Source organism: Halichoerus grypus, chromosome 3 (genome assembly GCF_964656455.1).
Source record: "Halichoerus grypus chromosome 3, mHalGry1.hap1.1, whole genome shotgun sequence".
NCBI classification, from domain to species: domain Eukaryota; kingdom Metazoa; phylum Chordata; class Mammalia; order Carnivora; family Phocidae; genus Halichoerus; species Halichoerus grypus.
Genome location: NC_135714.1, coordinates 123,328,647 through 123,346,779, shown reverse-complemented (window position 1 = coordinate 123,346,779; position 18,133 = coordinate 123,328,647). Strand labels below are relative to the sequence as shown.

The window sequence follows — 18,133 nt, the reverse complement described above, 5'->3', positions numbered from 1 at the left end:
TCCAAATGATCTATGTGTTGGTGCTGAAGTCCTTTTCCATAAAGGACCATACGTACCATAAAGTACTTATCTTAAGCAGGAAGTCTTGGTGACACAGTCACAACACACAACTGAATTTGGGTGGTACCAACAATACGGAATATAGAATCCCTGTATTCTAACTGAATCATTCTAATTATTTTGCATGGTAGGTAATGAATCGGTATCAGGACTATACCTCTATTTTTTCCTGACTTGTTTCTTCTGGTTTTGATGTTCTTACCTTTGAATAGAGCTCAACAAAGCAAGGAGGAGTTCATTTCTATATGAGCAGAAGAGTATAAATCCTCCTTTAACTTTTTTTCCCCATGTAAGAAATATAAAAGACAACCAGTTCTTCTCAAATCATACTATTACTTTGTTTCATTCTAAATTAGTCATGAGCTGTTGAATGTGCCTCAATTTTAAAACGTCGCAGTTTGCTCTACAGCTTCGTACTGCCAATAGTATCACATGTTATGCTCTCGCCAGACAAACTTGACAGTAATTTTATTTACATACTACTAGATTATTTAACGTTGAGAATTCAAATTGGAGAAGTGAGGAAGAAGGCAATATATGCATATGTACTATAAAAATGGCCAATTATAGATGAGCACATTTGACTTACCTGTAAAAACATTGTACAAGGAAGGACCAGTAAAAGTAGCATTTTTCATGACAGACTCAAAAATGGATGCAGTAAAAGAATGCTTTGCTATTGCCGAAATAACCAAAAGACCTCTTTGTTTCTACTAGCAAGTGCTGACACACAGTTCTAAGTATGATGCCTGTTAAACAGCATTTAAACACGTACTTTATAAAACCAAGAATTATTTTAAATATGCAAATTACATAAGGAAAGCATGTCAAGATATCAACCTGATTGCACTGCTTCAGAGTCACCAAATAACATTAAAAATGTAATGTCACTGTCCCAATTCAGTTGCCATAATTATTGTCCCCTTAGGTTGTCTCCTTATGTTGTCCTTAAACATTCTTTCTTTTATTACAAATACTTTCAGTGAGAGTGATAACCCTAAAATAAAATTAACATAGCCAGAGCAAAGATAAATAAAATTTAAAAAGCCAACCTTTATTCCACTTTGAACAAGTTTGTGAATGTCCAAATAAGGCTCCTTGAAAATTTCTCCTTCAGGGGTAAGTATCTTCACGTAACCTTCTTTTTCCAGAATGAAGAGACGGTGCGAGCCATCCCCACTATGCAGGGCGCCGACAGGCTGGCGCAGCCCACTCACAACCTCCTGAATACAGAAGCAGTTGTGTTTGTGCTTTCTAAACAAATTAAAGAAAACCAGTAAGCTTTTCTTGAGGTGAAGGAGGTAAAGGATGCACTTAGCATCCTTTTCAAAATATATTTCCTCTAGGAATCAATGGTTTTGAGAACCATGACGTGCCGTTAACCCCAAAGTCACAATATGATTCTTTTAAATTCTTTTCAGTGGAACAAATAGCCTTCTACCAAAAAGTCAAAGAGAGAATCAAAATAAGAATTTCACATATTTTAAAATTTCATAAGCTCATCATCTTATCTTTCAGTGACTATAATTAAAATTAGCTCTACTCACAATAATTAAGCCTTACAGAAAGGCCCTCAGAGAGAAAGTTCTAAGATCTATTTATAAAACTCTGATTTGCTAATAATAATTGTGCTGAATATTTCCATATGCTAACAACACTCATAAAGGTCAAGTTTAAAACTATAATCATGAAATTCACATGAATCACAGAGAAGCCAAACTCATAATAAAAGATTAGTAGTCTAAGCATTAAAAGCATTTAAGCAAAAATGATATTAGAGAAGCAAACTACCAAAAAGAAAAAAAAAAAAAATCTGGAGGATATAGCTGCTGGAATCCAGCACAGACAGTTGATTCACTATCAAAACCACAAGATTTGTCAGTTGGCTTTTTGTTTTTGTTTTTGTTTTTTAAGATTAAAGAGCATTTATCTTTATGAACCTGCTGATCTCTTCCACTTTGTCATATTCTTCCATCTGGTCCAAGTAGTTAGATGCTGGTCCTCTGATTTGTTTTCTTGGAAAATCTGGAAAGCACAACCCACCATCTTTTCTTGCATAGTAAAAACAAAACTCTTCAGCAGTAGTTTGAAGGAAACCTTTAAAGAAATGCAAAAAGACTCATTAGAAATATTTAGCATCACAGTAAAAACACCCTATTTGGAAGATAAAATATAGGAAAAAAATTTTTTAGAAAGTATATGAATATTCTAGGAAAATAATAAAAGGAAAAAAAGCCACTTTCTTTGGCTTGGGATTTCCATTTCTTTAACCAAAATTTAAGAATTTCAGTTCAAGTGAAATAATATTGCATTGGATATTTTAAAAGACTCATAAGAAATACACATAATACACTTCCAGCATTAATCTTGTTATTGCCCTGACTCTGGTTGCAAGCTTCCTCATTTACCATATGTTGTACTTGTAGTTTATCCCATCACTAATTCAGCACTTTCCCCCCCTACCGTAATAAATAACTTCCTAAGAAGAACACACTAGAATCAAGAAAGAGATAGGCCATCAGGTACTTATTTGGGCCATTTTACAATTCTTTTTCTATTGCCACTCACATGTGATTAAATAATAAATCTAATGAATATCACAAGGTCCTTATATGCTGTAATAAATGACTGACTGACTGCAATGGTGCTAAGAACTGCAATGGTGCTAAGAACAGAGCCTCCATTTCCTGCACCTCACTTATAGAAAATAATGATTATTTTGTAATACAAGAACTATATTTAAAATATTCCTTCAGTCTGCTCAATCAGAAAGCTGGTATGCCACCCTCACTGAAAAACAAAAATAAGTCAAAACAAAAATGCAAAACAGATTTACTTAAAGAGATCTGGAAGAGGTTTTCTCTTTTTTTACCTACTGAGAATTTTTATCAAATAAAAACAGCTATATTTACTAAAAGAGAGGAGGACCTTATGACAAAAAAAGAATTTTGACATTATTTTCACAATTTGAGTTAATAAGGTATTTTTTTTTGGAGGGGGGGAAGGCATATTCCTAAGACTGCTTCCATATTCTGATTATTTCTGCTCTCAAAATCTGATACTGCTACCAGAGTCAACCTTACATGATGTCCTGACTTCCTGCTGCAGGTCTCATATCTTTGACTATGCACACTGTTTTGATTTTTACCTAACAAATTAGATTAGTGTACACATAACAGCTTTGTGATAAAGACACCTCGTAACTTGTTTGATGTTTAGAAGTTGTATAATGGATTCAGGTTTGCAAGGATTTCTAAGAACAAGAATTGGGGATGACCCAGTGAGACTTATCAGTGGAATATGAAAGACTAAGTCTGTTTTCTATGAGCTTGACTTAGGTCCCCTCAAACCTAAAACCAATCTTAGAATTCTGAGGGTCTTGATGTACAATTTGACCTAACTTTTGGATAAAATGTATCACCCCTAAATTTCTGAGACAGACTCTTCAAGGCCAGTATGTGACTAGGCTATTGGGAAACATCTTCTCCTTGGAAATCAGGCAAGTGAGAGCAGATGTCCTTGGGAGTGTGTGTGTGTAGGGGTGGGGGTAGGGGTGAGACTGAAAGGAGGCATGGCAGCTGGGAGGGGTGCTCCATGGGAGGGACAAGGCAGCTGGAAGGAGGTTATCTTTCTTTGAAAAAATTCAGGGATTAGAAATTGGGGAGAGGAATGAAGGCTGCAGTAGCATTTACTCTTCTTCAGCGATTCACTGTCTACAAAAGATAATTTTTCTCCTCCATTCTTTCCTGGCTAAGCATATAGATGAAAACTGCCCAGTATTGTCGAACAAGTCTGTTTGATGTAAAAAGAAGAAAAGGAAAACTGCGTTGCTAAATCAAACTTTTTGCAGTTTTGGGTTAGACCTTTTTTTGGGGACACACACACACACACACACACACACACAGCTCCCAGCAGGCAGCAAGATCTCCATGCAAATATTATGCATGCAGGAATACTGTCATACTACAGATATATTTATAACTGAATGTGTAAATGAGAAATTTTGTTTTAACATGATTTTTGCCTGCAGGATCACAAAAAATTTTCAAAGTGCAACTGAGAAGAAATTTCAAGTTTGCTTTTTAAAAAATATCTGCATTCCAGGATTACAGTCTCTAAAACCAATACCATCTTAAGAGAAAATTAACAAACAATGCTGATGGCTGATTCCATTTTACAAAGAGTTATTAGCTGGGGACAAATGTGGAAGTGACAAATCATTTTCAAATGGAACATCTGAAGATTAAAGAGTACAGATTTATAAGCTCTATGGCTCCAGAGGTGTTCTCTTACCAAATTAAAAGAAAAACAAAAATGGAATTAACAATGAATTACTCCTAGCTTTTTACAGAATCTAGGCAAACTGAGTAAGTGTGAAGGAGGGAGCCAACTCAGAAGACTTTTACATAAAAATATGGGCATTTTTCTCATAATTACAATATTTGTCACATGTTACAATCACATATTACAACATTTGAATTGCAACATCTAATACTTTCATTAATACTTTACCTTAAATGATCTGATTTTGTGGACAGTGATGAATAAGATAGATTTTGCTGTGAAGAGCTAAAAGGGACCTGGTTTCAGGACACTGGTCTTACATTTATTGCCAGGGAAGACATAATTTACCAAATGGTACCCTTCTACTATTTGGAACAATACCCTGAAGAGCATTTTACTGAAGGTGGGTGTTTAGTTCACCCTGGATCATCACAGTATGATCAAGTCTACTGATGATGGGAATACATGGATTATTCCAGCAGCTGCATTTTTAAAAATTCCTTATAATTTATTAAATAGCCTGGACCTGTAACTATTCTCCTGGATCCTGATGAATCCAGTCCTACTATACCACAAAGCACCCCCTAACATACTGATGTAAATAAATATTCTCTGTGGAATATTCTAAGCTCTAGCTTTTCTCTTGGCCATGTATGCTAGAGAAAAGTTACTTTTCCTCATTATACATGCTGTTTATCATGATAAGGAAAAAACAAAACAAAACAAAACTCACTCAGTAGGGCCTGCACTTGACAGCATTTTCTAATAGAGGTAGTGGATTTTGATGTATCCATCCATTCCGTCTGGTTTGCTCTCCTGGGGACTAATAAGCCCCATGTGTAAGATATCTGACTGGGGTCAGGAGTGGCTGTGGACTAGAGAGCCTCAGTGGAATCAAACCCTTGACCTTGGCCTCATTAGCAACAGGATTAAACCAATTGAACTAATTGTATACAGACATTTTGCACTAAATAACCCACAGCTGAAGAGAGGACGGTCTAAGAGTGAGAAAAAGTATATCATGATACTCGTGGTAACAAGTGTAAAGGAAGAAGCAAGGCCAATACATGTCCGTTTCTACCCTTTCCACAGAGTGTACTATGCCATCATTGTTATATATATTTCTTGAACTACTGGGCAATGGGGGGAAAATGAAGATGCCTCTGAGATCTTTTTTTTCCTCTCTCAACCCCTTTCAGCATTTGCCCTAGCAGTGGATTTTCAAGTTTTTGACGTGCAGAAAGATGAGGCTATTAATACTAGAGGATCGTCAAATACCTTGACTTCTTATAAGAAAGAATCACAAAGTATCTGTTTTCCACAGTTCTGAACTCTAGAGGAAAGTAAGCCATGTCATGCCATAGATTTAAGAAGGTGAAAATATTAAAAATTTGCTTTGAGGGCAATTTCTGAAAAAGAAGTGTTCCAGAATTGTGAAGAGCCTTCTGTGTTGGGGCAGGGGCTGAGGGGCGGGATTACCATCTTATCTATCATACTTTAGAAAATGGTCAACTGTGTGCCAACGATCAGTCTGGAAACAAACCGATTAACATAAATTAACACAAAGAGTGTGTTATTACAACTCACTTTTGGGACAGGTCTTTAGAATGATTATTAGCATTTGACGGATGCAGGGGAAGTCCCCTCTGCTTGTTGCGAGAGCCTGTAGCCTGTCCCCGGAAAGCACCCTTGCTGCTCTATCCACCACTGGAGTGGAGCTTTCATCTGGTTATCTTTCAAGGCAGCCTGGGTGGTCACCAAAAGCACTTGACATCTTGATGCTCTTCAGCAGTTTTACATATATACAAACTTTGTAGAAAAATAAATTTGTCATTCGTCACCACATATGTTGATCTGGGGAGCGAGGTGCTTGCAGTTCTGGCTCTTGAGCTATTTGCTGCACTCTCTCTCTTTTGCTGGATACTGCTTTCTGTTGTTTGTTTTGGAAGCTAAAATAACTTCACATCTATGGAGACCTTAGGGGTGAGTCCTTAAATCCAGCACAGTTGTGTTTCTCTCAGGTAGGTAAAGGTGGACGAAAATGGTAAGTGCCCATATTACTTACAATTTATATTGGTAAAGGCAACCCTTCAAGACTTGAAATTTGCAGCAAACCTTTATGGTACCTAATCTGTTATTGCTTCTCGGGAGGACATCTAGGCACCCGTGACCTATTCTACTCTGCTTTGGGGAATGTGATAAAGAGGAACAAACAGCTGGTTCAAGAAAAGCCTTACAAACATGGCGGTAGTTTATAAAGACAATAATAATATTTTTGCACAAATGGGTTTAGATACGTGTTATGGCACACCAAAGGAAGCAAGCAATCCTAGTCAAAATGTTTTCTTAGGTTATTAAGAGAGCTCTATAAAAAAATAAGAAATGTACACTTTTCTGGGTCAGAGAAAAATGTAAAATATGTATGGCAGTTAAAAAAATTCTCCAGGCACATCCTACAGTTCTTAAAACTTGTCTTTTCCTTCAATGCCATTTAGCTTTATAAACTGTTAGCTTCAGTTGATTTGCTTGTGTGTGACTCTGCCTAATTGAACAATCTGTCTCGTTAAATTCTTTCGTATCTCTATGTTGATTCTTCCAACTAAAGCAACAACAACCAAAGTTTACAAATTTTTGATGGTAAAAGTAATCAAGGTCCAAGAATCTATGTGTTTATTAGGGTCCAAAATATGGTAGTGAGCAGGTATTATTTGTGACACTGTCAGCCTATGAACTTCTATATCTGTCCTATCACTTCCTCGCCACACAACTTTGGTTGAGGCATTTAACTTCTCTGGAGGCTCGGTTATCCTCATTGGTCAAATGGGGATGATTCCACTTTTCCTTCCTGCAGCACAGAGTTTTTGAGGAGCAAATTAGTCATTATATGTAAAGATGCTCTGTAAGGTGTTACTTTTTTGGATTTCTAATGATTCTTTATTTAAGGAAATAAGACCTTAAGAGTCCGTGGGCAATCAGCACTTTGGTATCAGCTAGGTAGAAAAGGAGGCTGTCTTGATATTGATGCTGATGGATGAAGAAGACACCAACAAGAAACCTGTACTGATAATCCAATGTGTGTAAAGACTACCAACTGTATTATCGATTTAGCAAACGTAAAACATCTCAACAAAACCAACATACTGTTTGTAGACTGAAATGACAGTAAGCCTTTTAGCAGCAATTTTGAAAGGTTACAAATTTGTAAAGGTTAACTGTGAGGTAAAAATAGGTATTTGGGAAGGTGAGATTAAACTTGACCCTCTCAGAAGCGAACATTTAAGAACAGGTATCTTGTAAGGATATTCTGCAGTAGTTTATTTAATTTATCCGTTTTTTTTTTTTTTTTTACCTGGAATATGGCCTCGGCAAGTATAAAAGAATTCTTTGCAATAGTCTTTGCAGAGCAGGGGCAGTACAAGGTCTCTTTCCAAGGCTTCTCTTTCAGGTGAGTGGAACAGGCTCTGGGAATGTGGAGAGCATAGCGCACATTTGATTTCCTCCAGTAACTTCCCACATTCTGTGTTGTTGGTAACAGAAAATATCTGAAAGCCATAAATCAGACACAAACTTCTTTTTAGTCATGTGAAGTTAGGTTTAGTTATGTTTTTTGTACTCCTATACGTAGAATTGTGTAATTTAGCCAATGCGGTTGTCTGAAAAGAATTACCATGTCACAAATACAGAATGCTTTTAATTAGGATGTAAGTAGAGTCTCTTGGGCTGGGCTGGGGTACCAGAGGGTAAGGATGCACAAAAGTGCTTCTTAGTCTTGCAAACCAAAGTCTGTTTATCTTTTGGGTATGAAAAATTAAATGGTGATTGTATTGAGACCCTTTAACCCTTTATCATTTTACTCTGTATCAGAGTGTATAGTGACTGATACTTACCTTTAAAACTCCAAATACCTTTATCCAACTGTATGTAAAGCAGAATTTTTTAAGACATGGTTATTTGTGTCTTAGGTAAAAATGTAGTTCATTCCTGATATTCCTTAATACGATATTCTCAGGGATATTACTGGAATTACATTTCTCTAATTTCAGTTAATTTTCAATCTACGGATTGCATAGGGAAAGTTTCCTAAAGTGGGGGAAATACCTCCTTTTCATGTTGTATAAAAATAATATCTGAAGCTGAACTGGTTTAAGACCAATTTTTATTATTCATTTTATCTTAGCCAGGAAAAACTTTCTAACTAGCTCTTCAGGTATGTTATATGCATGAATAAACACAGGAGTTTAATAAAAGTGCTTTTGTATAGGATTTAGTGAGTTTTAGTAAAAAAAAGGAATACTTTTTTCTTTATTTATACAGTATTATGCCTTTTATTTCAGTAAGACCAATTCGGGAGTTACTGATTCACTGAGGTTAGTAATTTGTTGATAAAATAGGTCTTGGTGTCTAGTACTAACTTTAAAAAAACTGACTTCAGGAGCTCCTCTAATAAATATGGAAGACAATACCAGCACAATATTTGAGACATGAAATGTAGTGCTGTCTAAATTAAGCATTGATTTTTCATAATAAAAAACACCATAATGGGAATGGATTTCATACCTTTTCTGTTTATATAACTACATTTATACCTAGTTATTTCTTTAGAACTATGAACTGAAATTAACATCTGAAACTTCAGATCATTGTTTTAAAGCAAATACTTCATTCACAAGGAGGTTCAAATTTGAGTAAACGGTCTGGCTTCTATTTTTTAGGATAAAGATATTCTAGGTGATCACAAAATTTGGATCTGAAAGAACAAAGCAACTAAAAAGTATCATTGAATACAAGCATGCTAAAATTTTGGCATGCAGTAATTAAAAGTTCCATAGAAGTTACCCTATTTCAAAATAAATAAATATATATATATATGCGTGATGTGTTGTAACTATTCACAACATTCAGAAAAGTTATTATTAATCACAATTATATTTACATTTTGATTTTTATCAATTTATTTAAATGACAATTGCTTAAATGGTTAAAGTTTTCTAAAAGGAAACATACGCCAGACACTTAGAATTTGCATTCCAAGAATGTTTTAAATGTCTTTTATTGTCCATACTCTGGCAGACCTCGCCGGATCTATTCAATATTAATACTGTTCAACTTTGTTCTGTTTGCTTATCGTATAGCAGTCCGCTAAGAACAAAACAACTGCAGGATGCTGAAGCCACGTTTTTTTGCTGGCTGAGAAACTGGAATGTAATTACCTTTAGTTTTATGGAGAATATACATGCTTCCATTTTTTATAGCTAAAACAAAATGATCCCCATATACTCTCCCAGCTGCTGTCCAGGAAGAGCTTGATTTTAGTGCCTAAAGAATTTTGTCTTTTACAATTTTTGGAATGTGTCCTGGCCACAAGATCTCTCATCAAAAGTTTCAGAAATAGGATTCAATAAATTATCTGAAATCGAGTATAATATTATTCTTTGTAAAGTTTCATGCTGTTCCGGCCCAGCAGGATGGTAACATTTTGCTCTGTGTGAGGTCTGCAGTGTAAATACCTATTTGAAGATAGATAGAGCCATCATTCTGGCTTTGGTTTCAATGAACCAATAGTCTTACTGAAGTCAATTAAACTGACTCAGCCCAAGCTGCAACACTGTTTTAGACAGATGAGTCCTGGTGTGTGTAGTGTAGTTTTTCTTCTTTTTTTGCCTATGTGCTTGCGTCGATAAAGGTCCTTAACTTTATGTCTGACAATGTCATCAATCTTAATAAGAAATTTAAGCTAATTTCCTGTTTCGATTTTTAAAAGCCATATATGAAACCATCAAATTATAGCGGTTTAAACTAAATATACTTTGAAAGTCATGTAAAACTTCGAAACATTATTACAGCATGCCTAGTAATGATTGTGGCTGTTGCTGACTAATTTATAACATCTGGCAGGTCATCCTTTAATCTTAAGCCACAAGAAAGTAAAATCCATAGAAGAAAGGTAAGATAAATACTGGAATACACAGTGAAGCGTGGCCTACAACTATAGCTTATCAACAAATAGTAAAATGGGTGACAGAGACCTTCTGTATTTCTCTTTATTTATCAAGTAACTGAACAAAGAGGATAAAAAGGCACCCACATGGGTTCAATGAGCAGACAAAAGGAGAAAATACGTGACAGTATATTAAGATGTCGCCTTAAGATCACTTGGTCCACAAAAAGTTATTTCTAAAAATCATATGCCTACAAGGTTGTTCAGCTGTTGGCTAGAACACATGCGTCTCTGGACTATAGTGCTGGATTATGTCATTAAAGAGTTCAGTTTCAATTTTAGGCTAATATGTAAATAGATCATTGTACTAAGGCAGCTGTTAAAGGGACCCCAGGATGAGTTATTTGTTTAGTTGGATGTGTTCAACAATAGCCTTTGTCCCTGAAAGAGCCAGAGCAAACAAATGATTGTAAAAGGGCACACTTGAAAACAATTACTTTTCACCCATTCCTTGACAGCTTTGGCTGTGAAACCACCCAAGGTAGAGAGAGCTTCTATGCCTCTCTGGCTACAAGTTAAGTTTTAGAAATGGGGGTATTTCAGTTGGCTGCGGATTCAATTTGGCTAATGGGAATTAGATCCTTTTAGCATGTTGTATTTAGGAGCTGCAAAAATATTGCCAAGACAATATAACTTCCTAAATTTTGGCAGCATTTATTTATAATGGTAGTTAATAATCTCGTTACAATACATAAAATTACTAAAATATACCAAAAAATTAAAATATAAAAGCATGATACCATAGCTGAAGGATTGAACTCAATGCTAGCTCATTATATTAAAGAAAATGTGTTCGCTTGGAAACTGGATTTAATTGCACAGTTGAGCATGCTCAATATTCCTACCTAGCGTGCTACTATCTATGAAGTTTCTTCCTCTAGGAGAAAGCTATGCCTGTAATTTCTTGAAAAGTTGCAGAAATGCTTCTCGGGATTTTTTTTTTTTTCAGAAACAAAAACGGGTCCTTTCAAATAGCCATTATCTCTCCTGTACACACATTATGAAATAAGACCCTGACATATATTATAAGCCAGAAAGGCTTAGGGGAAAACAGGGAAACACTGAAGTTTATTATAAAATAACATGTTTTAAAAACTATTAAAACGTGAGAACTAACATAGGTCAAGCATGCACACGCACAGCTATATCACTACCCTGTTTTGAACAATTTGAGTATTGTTGGTTTTTTATAAAGCACTTGTAATGGAACCAGCAAAGTCTAGTGTACCAAATTTAATTCAGACACATTTTCCAAATGAGTAGGGGTTTGTTGGAGATTGGAAGCACGTAAAACGGAAAGGAATGTGGATAGCTAACGTGGCAGATTTCTTCCTAAAGAATGATTTCTTAAAAAAAAATTTATATAACTCCTCTTAAGGGTTATAACTCCCCTCAGTTCCTCCCCCAACCCCTCCAACTCCCCACTATATTTAGTTAACAAAGTTTTCATTCCTCATGTTCCTGGAAGAGTTCAGTATTGCAGGGGTCTGCAGATCATTGGTATATTCATAGTGTACACTGCACACAGGGAGACTTAATGGCAAATATTTCTAAACACTTCTATGAATTTCCTGGTTCTTTTGGGCTCCTGGTAAGACCCTGCTGATGATGTGAATGTAGGTTTTTGTTGTTTTTTTTTTTGGTAATTTAATTCAATTACCATACAGGAGCTTAATGACATTGTTTTGAATAAAATGCTGGAATATCTGTTCCCTGAATCTCAGACTACTGCTGCATATGGTAAGAATAAAGAGAGAGTTGCAGCTGAAAACCTGCAGCAAGACAGTTCTCACTCATCTGGGAATAGAGGGAGTTGGACAAATGCTCCCTCAAAAGGCATGAACATTTGGACAGAGCTGGGGACTGAAAGAGAATGATGTTCTCTAGTTTCACCCATTAGTGAACCAACTAACAAACACAATGGTGTTGTTGTTATTCTTTTGCCATAAGCAACAGGACTCTGTGTGTGGGCAGCAGTTTAGTGGGGAGGAGGATAAGTCGACCCCTTTTTGTCCTATTGATTTTTTCCTATTTGCATGACTTGAGCAAATTAAATGATGCAATATGGCTTTTTGTTACAAAACAAAGTGAGAGATACCACCCAGACACATATGTTGATTCGTAGGAGCTGTTTACATGAGAATAGAGTGAAATCTACCGTGAACTGAGCATAAAAATTAGATTCAGCCTGGGTATTTTTTTTTTTTTTTTTAATGCCTGGGCCAGCAAGACTGAAGCACAAGTTTTCCAAGAGTCTCTCAGACCTTGACAACTGCAGTGTTGTAACAGAGGAATTCTTAATTAAACCTAAAATGGGGAAAGGGAGGGGGGGAGCAAAGACACCTGATTGTTTATTTCACGTGCAGGGATTGTTAATGACGTGCTCCCCGGGCTTCCTTGCAGTACAGTAGAGAGCACACGTTGCTGCATCCCATGACAAGAAAGATGTTGCAAACTCAAAAATAAGCTTACCTTTACACTCAGCCAACACTATTTCATATTTGTTTAAACTTAAGAACACAAGGAAAGTGTAAATGCCATTACTCCTCAAACCAATTTCCAGAGAGGATCTTCCTAGACAGCTGCCATTGAAAGCCCGAATTTATAATGTTTCAAAACATTACAAACTGAGGCGGAGAGAAGAGTCTCAGTTTTATGTGACAAATATGCCCCAGCAAAATCTTTCGCCCGTCCTTCGGGTTCTCAATCGGAGTACCAGGAGTTCCTTGTCGCAGCTTAACTATTGTAATGCGAGACAACCCCCTCTGACGGGGCTGGGGCTCCTAAACCAACCATGCTTCAACATCCTTTACGATTCAATCCTCTCCCTAACCGAGCACGTGGAGAAAACTGCACAAATCTTGTTACCCTAGAAAAATAAACCGGAAACCACAGCCACCTTAATTTACAGTTTCACCGCAGCCAATGCCCGATTCGATCCAAAACACACTGTTAATCGCAATTCTTTTACAATATTTACCCAGCCCAGAATGCGGGTACCACAGAAGCTTCTCTTTTCTGAGACAGGCAGTTTTGCACAGCATCCCGACCGCGGACTCTTGGGGGCGGGAGAGCTATCTGCGCACCCCAGAGAAACACCACAACCGAATCACACTAGCACTTCAGGAAAGTTATCAAAAAGAACTCTCCAAACAAGTTTCGCCCTTTTCACAGCCACCAGCATTTCTGGAGCCACAGGGAACCCCCACCTCGCCAGTACGTCAATCAGGCATCCGTGAGGCGGGTGCGTGCTTACCTTGTTATCCAGGCGCCCCAACCCTGGGCTGTCACTCCGCAGGCAGCAGGACAGCCGAGGGTAGAAGCCACCGCACAGCATCTCTCCCCCACTCAGCAGCTCCAGCTGGGACATCATCCGCCTATCTCTCCTTTTCAGGCGCTTCGGGGGGTTCCCATTTAGGCACCTTCTCCTCCTCGCTCCGCTCCCTTCGCTTCGTTCCCCAAACTTAGCATCTCCTTCAAAGAAGCCCAGAGCCACGGCCAGCAGCAGCAGCTTAAAGGAGAGCATCTTCAGCATCGTCTGCCCCGAGCGGCAGGGGCTCGGCGCGGGAGGATGGGGGGGAACGCCACTGCCCAGCAGGGGCACTAGGGCGCAGCTCCAGGAGGAGGCTGCGGGGGACACTCGAGAGGCAGAGAGTGGTGGCGGGGGCGAAACTATGTAGAGCGATGCAACTTTGCAAAAAATAAAAGACAAGGCGATGGGTCCAATGCCTTAGGGGAGTCCGAGGAGCAAGATAAAGTTGTGCGGATGACACCGTTTGCAGTTGTGCCAGTGTCAGTTGGGTTAGGGGCTTCCTGCTGCGGCTGGGAAGTGGGAGGAGGAGAAGGAGTTGGAAAAGAAGGAGGAAGAAGAGGAGGAGAAGACGGCCACAGAGGTTCACTTGTCCGTGTAACGGGAGTTGTTTAGGTGAGACAGTAGCAGGAACAGAAACGGCGGCGGCGGCGGCGGCGGGGCAGGCGCAGGCAGGGCCAGCGCTGGGCTCTAGATGATGCTGAGGTCTCCTCTGCCGGCGGCTGCAGCTTCTCACACAGCCTCTCATGTTTCGCTCCCTCTTTTCTTCTTCTTTTTAACTAGCGCGCGGGGAGGTGCTGCCACCGCGCGCCCCTTGACGTCACCGCTCCTCGCGCGCCCCCGCCCGGACCGGGCCGGGCCGGGCCGGGGGGGGGGGAGGGGAGGGGGCGGCCCCGGCGCGAGCCCGTCCCCCGGGCCCGACGGCCTCGCGGCTGCGGCGGGGAGGAGCCGCGGGCCGCGGCGGCGGACGGAGGGGGAGGGCCCGGTGGAGCCCTCGGAGCCAGCGTCGAGGGCGCGGGACCGAGCGCGCTTGCCTCCCCGAGGCGCGCGGCTGGGGGGCGTCCAAGGCCCTGGTCCTTCGGCCCGCTGGCCCGGGGCGAGGGCGCGGCACGGAGATTGCTCGCTGGTTCCTCTCTCCTCCCCTCAGCCCCTCCGCACTACCCCTGGGTAAGGGCGGCCAAGCCGAGGCTCGGAGAGCAAGTGAGTAAAAGTGGGCCGCGGGAGGTGAGAAAGGGAGGGGCCCCTTCCAGGGCCTCCCCCCACCCCCGGCCCGCCCCTCGCCCCGGGCGGGGGGAGGATGCACCGAGTGGGCTGGAGTTGGCGGGAGGGAGGTTTTCGGTCCCTTTCCCGTCTCCTGGCCGCACGGACTCCCCCTGTTCCCCGGTGATTTTCAACGTGAAGCTCGAGTCGGTAAAGCTCTTCCTTGGGGTCTGATTTAGAGGCGGGGGGACAACCCAAATGCTGCGAGCCGCTGAGTAGGTTAAGACGGTTTGAAGACTGAGAAGAAGTACCCATCCTTGCTTAAGGTGCTCCGCGCTCCTGAAGTGGCACAGTCGCGTGTGCATGCGTGGGCTGGGGTGTCGGGGCCCCCAGCCTGGAGGGCTGGTCCGGGACGCCCCTTCCTAGGGACCCACCTGTGCCCTGGAACTCATGTGGGCCCGGCCCGCAGCTCTCCAGAACGCAGGAGCGCAGGTTCCTCCCTGTCAGATGGAGGAGAGAAGAAACTGGCCGCGAAATCAGCGTTCATTTTGAATTGGGGGGGGGGGAGGATCCTGGGGCGATTTCCCCGGGGGGTGTAAATACAGAGGCTACGGAGGCGTTGGTTCTGGAGGGAGAATTAGTAGCAGGTTTGCGAGCCCAATCCCGTGTACCTAGATATTAACCTTTCCCCTAGCTAGACAAAGTCTGTGTAAAAGTGTTTCTAAAAAGATCTGTACGTTATCAAGAGTGGTGACTTGACGTTTACGGAATCCCCGCAAGTTGGCATGAGGATGAGCCTACACGGGATTGCACACAAAATGTGCTTTCTTCCCATTTGAGTATTTTTACCAGGGGAGCAGATTTTCTGGTAGATAGGATTTTGAAGAGGAGATAAGGCAGATTTCCCATTTTGGCAATGGAAGAATGTTCCCCATATTTGGATTTGCTTCACTTCTCGGACATAAACTTCGCCAAGCTAACGTGAAAGTTGGTGATGGTGGAGGTGGACAGCGGATTAAACGAATTACTGTTAAAGTGGCCGCAGTGGCTAGATAAGACTTCTTCTGCCCCTTTCGATTTCTGGACCCTGATTTACTAGTGGAGTGAGAATTTCCCCTGAAGAGGTGACCGATTAGAATAACTGAAAAATCTGCTGCGATATTTGGTCCAGTACTGAGCTCAGTGTAGGTCCAAGATGGCATATTTACCATTTCTCTCAGGGGCTGTTGTATACTCATGACTTCTTTATGTGTGTGATCACAAATGCTACTTCTGATCCCACAGACTGCTTATCTGACATTCTTCCTGCATTGAGAACTTTTAATATAAAATAAATCTTAGAGCTATAAGGACTTAAGACTTTAAACTCTCATTTAATAAACAGGAGAAGACAGACATTCCATCAAGATTAAGTCACTTGCACAATCTCATGTAATTAGGTAGCCTAAAAACCAGGACTCAGGGATCCAATCTAGGTTGTTTTCCACTATCCAATCCTTTATTCCCAAATAACCAGTATTATGTTCAATTTCCAAAATAAAAATCCTTTTAAAATTATATTTCAGTGGTTTGAGCTCTCACTCCAAGTGATGAATTCATCTTAGTAGTTTTGGAACAGGCCTTCCTTATGGTTTGTACTTCGAGACTAAGGACATTGAAAAGGTAAATTAATTTTGGTTTTAAAAAATTATGTGGCTCTTAAAACCTGTGACCCTACGTTTTAAGAATTAGAATTTATAAAAGATTACTGAAATGAGACAAACATGTTCTTTCTTGATACACAGGAGCTAGAATTGATCCCATATGTTGTCAGTCATGACAGTCAGTAATCAGATCACTGATGAGATAGCTGAGCTTCTTCTCAGTGCCACTGATAGAATTTCCAAAAAGTCACTAAGCAGTGCTATGGAAGTGAACTAACTTCTGATTCTTTCTTTTTTTGCAGGGGGAAATTGCATAGCTCACCTAGAGCCAGCTTGACAGCGTAATTTTTAGGAATCAAGAAATCAAGAATTAATATTGGGTTATTTCTTAAGATTAAGCCTTGAAAGTCCACTTCGACATGGCACACCATGTGCACACTTGAACATGAAAATGATCTTCCCTCAAGGAGATCTCTCTCTTCAACTAAATCAATGGAAGTGGTTCCAACAAGAAGAGACCCCCTATCTGACCAAACTCAGCCAGACAAATTAAATCAGTCTTTTTGAGCAAGGAGTAAAGCTATACAAGAGTGGCCTGATCACCCCTTTCTGCTTGCGTCACCACCGAGCAGCCCCCTCTAGGATGGCCACCTATTGTGCCTTGTACAAGGGCACCTGGCTGGGACAGCCAGTGAGAGCTGGAATCCTGCCAGGCTCCACTCACCACGCCGGGTTTATGGGTGTGTGGTTGTGTCTACTCAGACTATGTGGCTTTTCTAAGTTGTACCAAGGCACCCTGTATGGGCGAGGGGCAGTTCTGACCATCCCAGTACCATATCCCAGTTCTACCCAGGATTCCTGACCTCAGATGGAATGACGATTCTCATGAGCAGATTAGGTTTGTTGTAAAAGATGAAATATTTGACCCAAATTGAAATTAATTTCATAGATAAAGCTCAAAATTTTACTATGGATATGAATTATGTTTGTATGTATTTATATATGTATATATAGTTACATGGCTACACATTTCTATGTATCAGAAATTAGCACAACTTAAACTTAGTAAATGGTGAAAATAAAACTATTTTGGGTATCGGAATCACTTTTATATATGAATTTCTGGTCTTGACAGAAATACATACTATTACCTTTCAACAAAGAATGTATTAAGTGCCAGGCACTGTGCCGAGCAATGTGTATACAGTAATGAAAAATAATACACCCTGCTTCTAGGTAGTTTATTATCTAGCAAGGAGGACAAATGATAAGGTCACAGAATAATTTATGATTTTATCAATTGTGCTAAGGCCTGTGAGAGACATGCCAAGATGGAGAATAACAAGGCACACTTATTTCAGATTAAGTGACTGGAAAAAGTCTGTGAAAATGACATTTCAGTTTGAGACCTGAGGTGAGTTGGAACGAGTTTATGGTGTAACTCCACCCTATTAAAGTATAGAAGCATTTGAATTCAGAATAGAATATGAGACATTTAAGGGAAAGCACAGAATAAAGAGGTAAATAAGGAGAGAGGTTAAATTCGTAGTGTAGTTTATAAACTCTAGGTAACTAATGAAGTTATATTCATGTATTTGTCATTTCCTTTTGCAAGTACCTAATCCTCATTGATCTTTG

The 18,133-nt window shown here is 39.9% G+C and overlaps 1 protein-coding gene and 1 long non-coding RNA gene across 4 annotated transcripts in view; one reads left to right on the top strand and one right to left on the bottom strand.

Annotated features, from left to right (window-relative positions):
• Positions 1–14,501, bottom strand: part of HHIP (hedgehog interacting protein) — a 94,673-nt gene extending 80,172 nt beyond the window's left edge. For all 3 annotated transcript variants that reach the window (XM_036100067.2, XM_036100068.2, XM_036100066.2), the window contains exons 1-4: positions 13,599–14,501; positions 7,694–7,886; positions 2,001–2,157; positions 1,113–1,314 (exon numbers count right to left, since the gene is read on the bottom strand). In XM_036100067.2, the coding sequence (XP_035955960.1) occupies positions 1,113–1,314; positions 2,001–2,157; positions 7,694–7,886; positions 13,599–13,877 (831 nt within the window). In that variant the 5' untranslated portion in view covers positions 13,878–14,501. The remainder of the gene's footprint in view (positions 1–1,112; positions 1,315–2,000; positions 2,158–7,693; positions 7,887–13,598) is intronic.
• Positions 14,502–14,558: 57 nt separating this feature from the next.
• On the top strand, positions 14,559–17,597 carry LOC118540750 (uncharacterized). Its single transcript, XR_004919783.2, has 3 exons — positions 14,559–14,852; positions 16,418–16,514; positions 16,798–17,597. It is a non-coding gene; the product is annotated as an uncharacterized LOC118540750 (long non-coding RNA).
• The last annotated feature ends 536 nt before the right edge of the window (positions 17,598–18,133 follow it).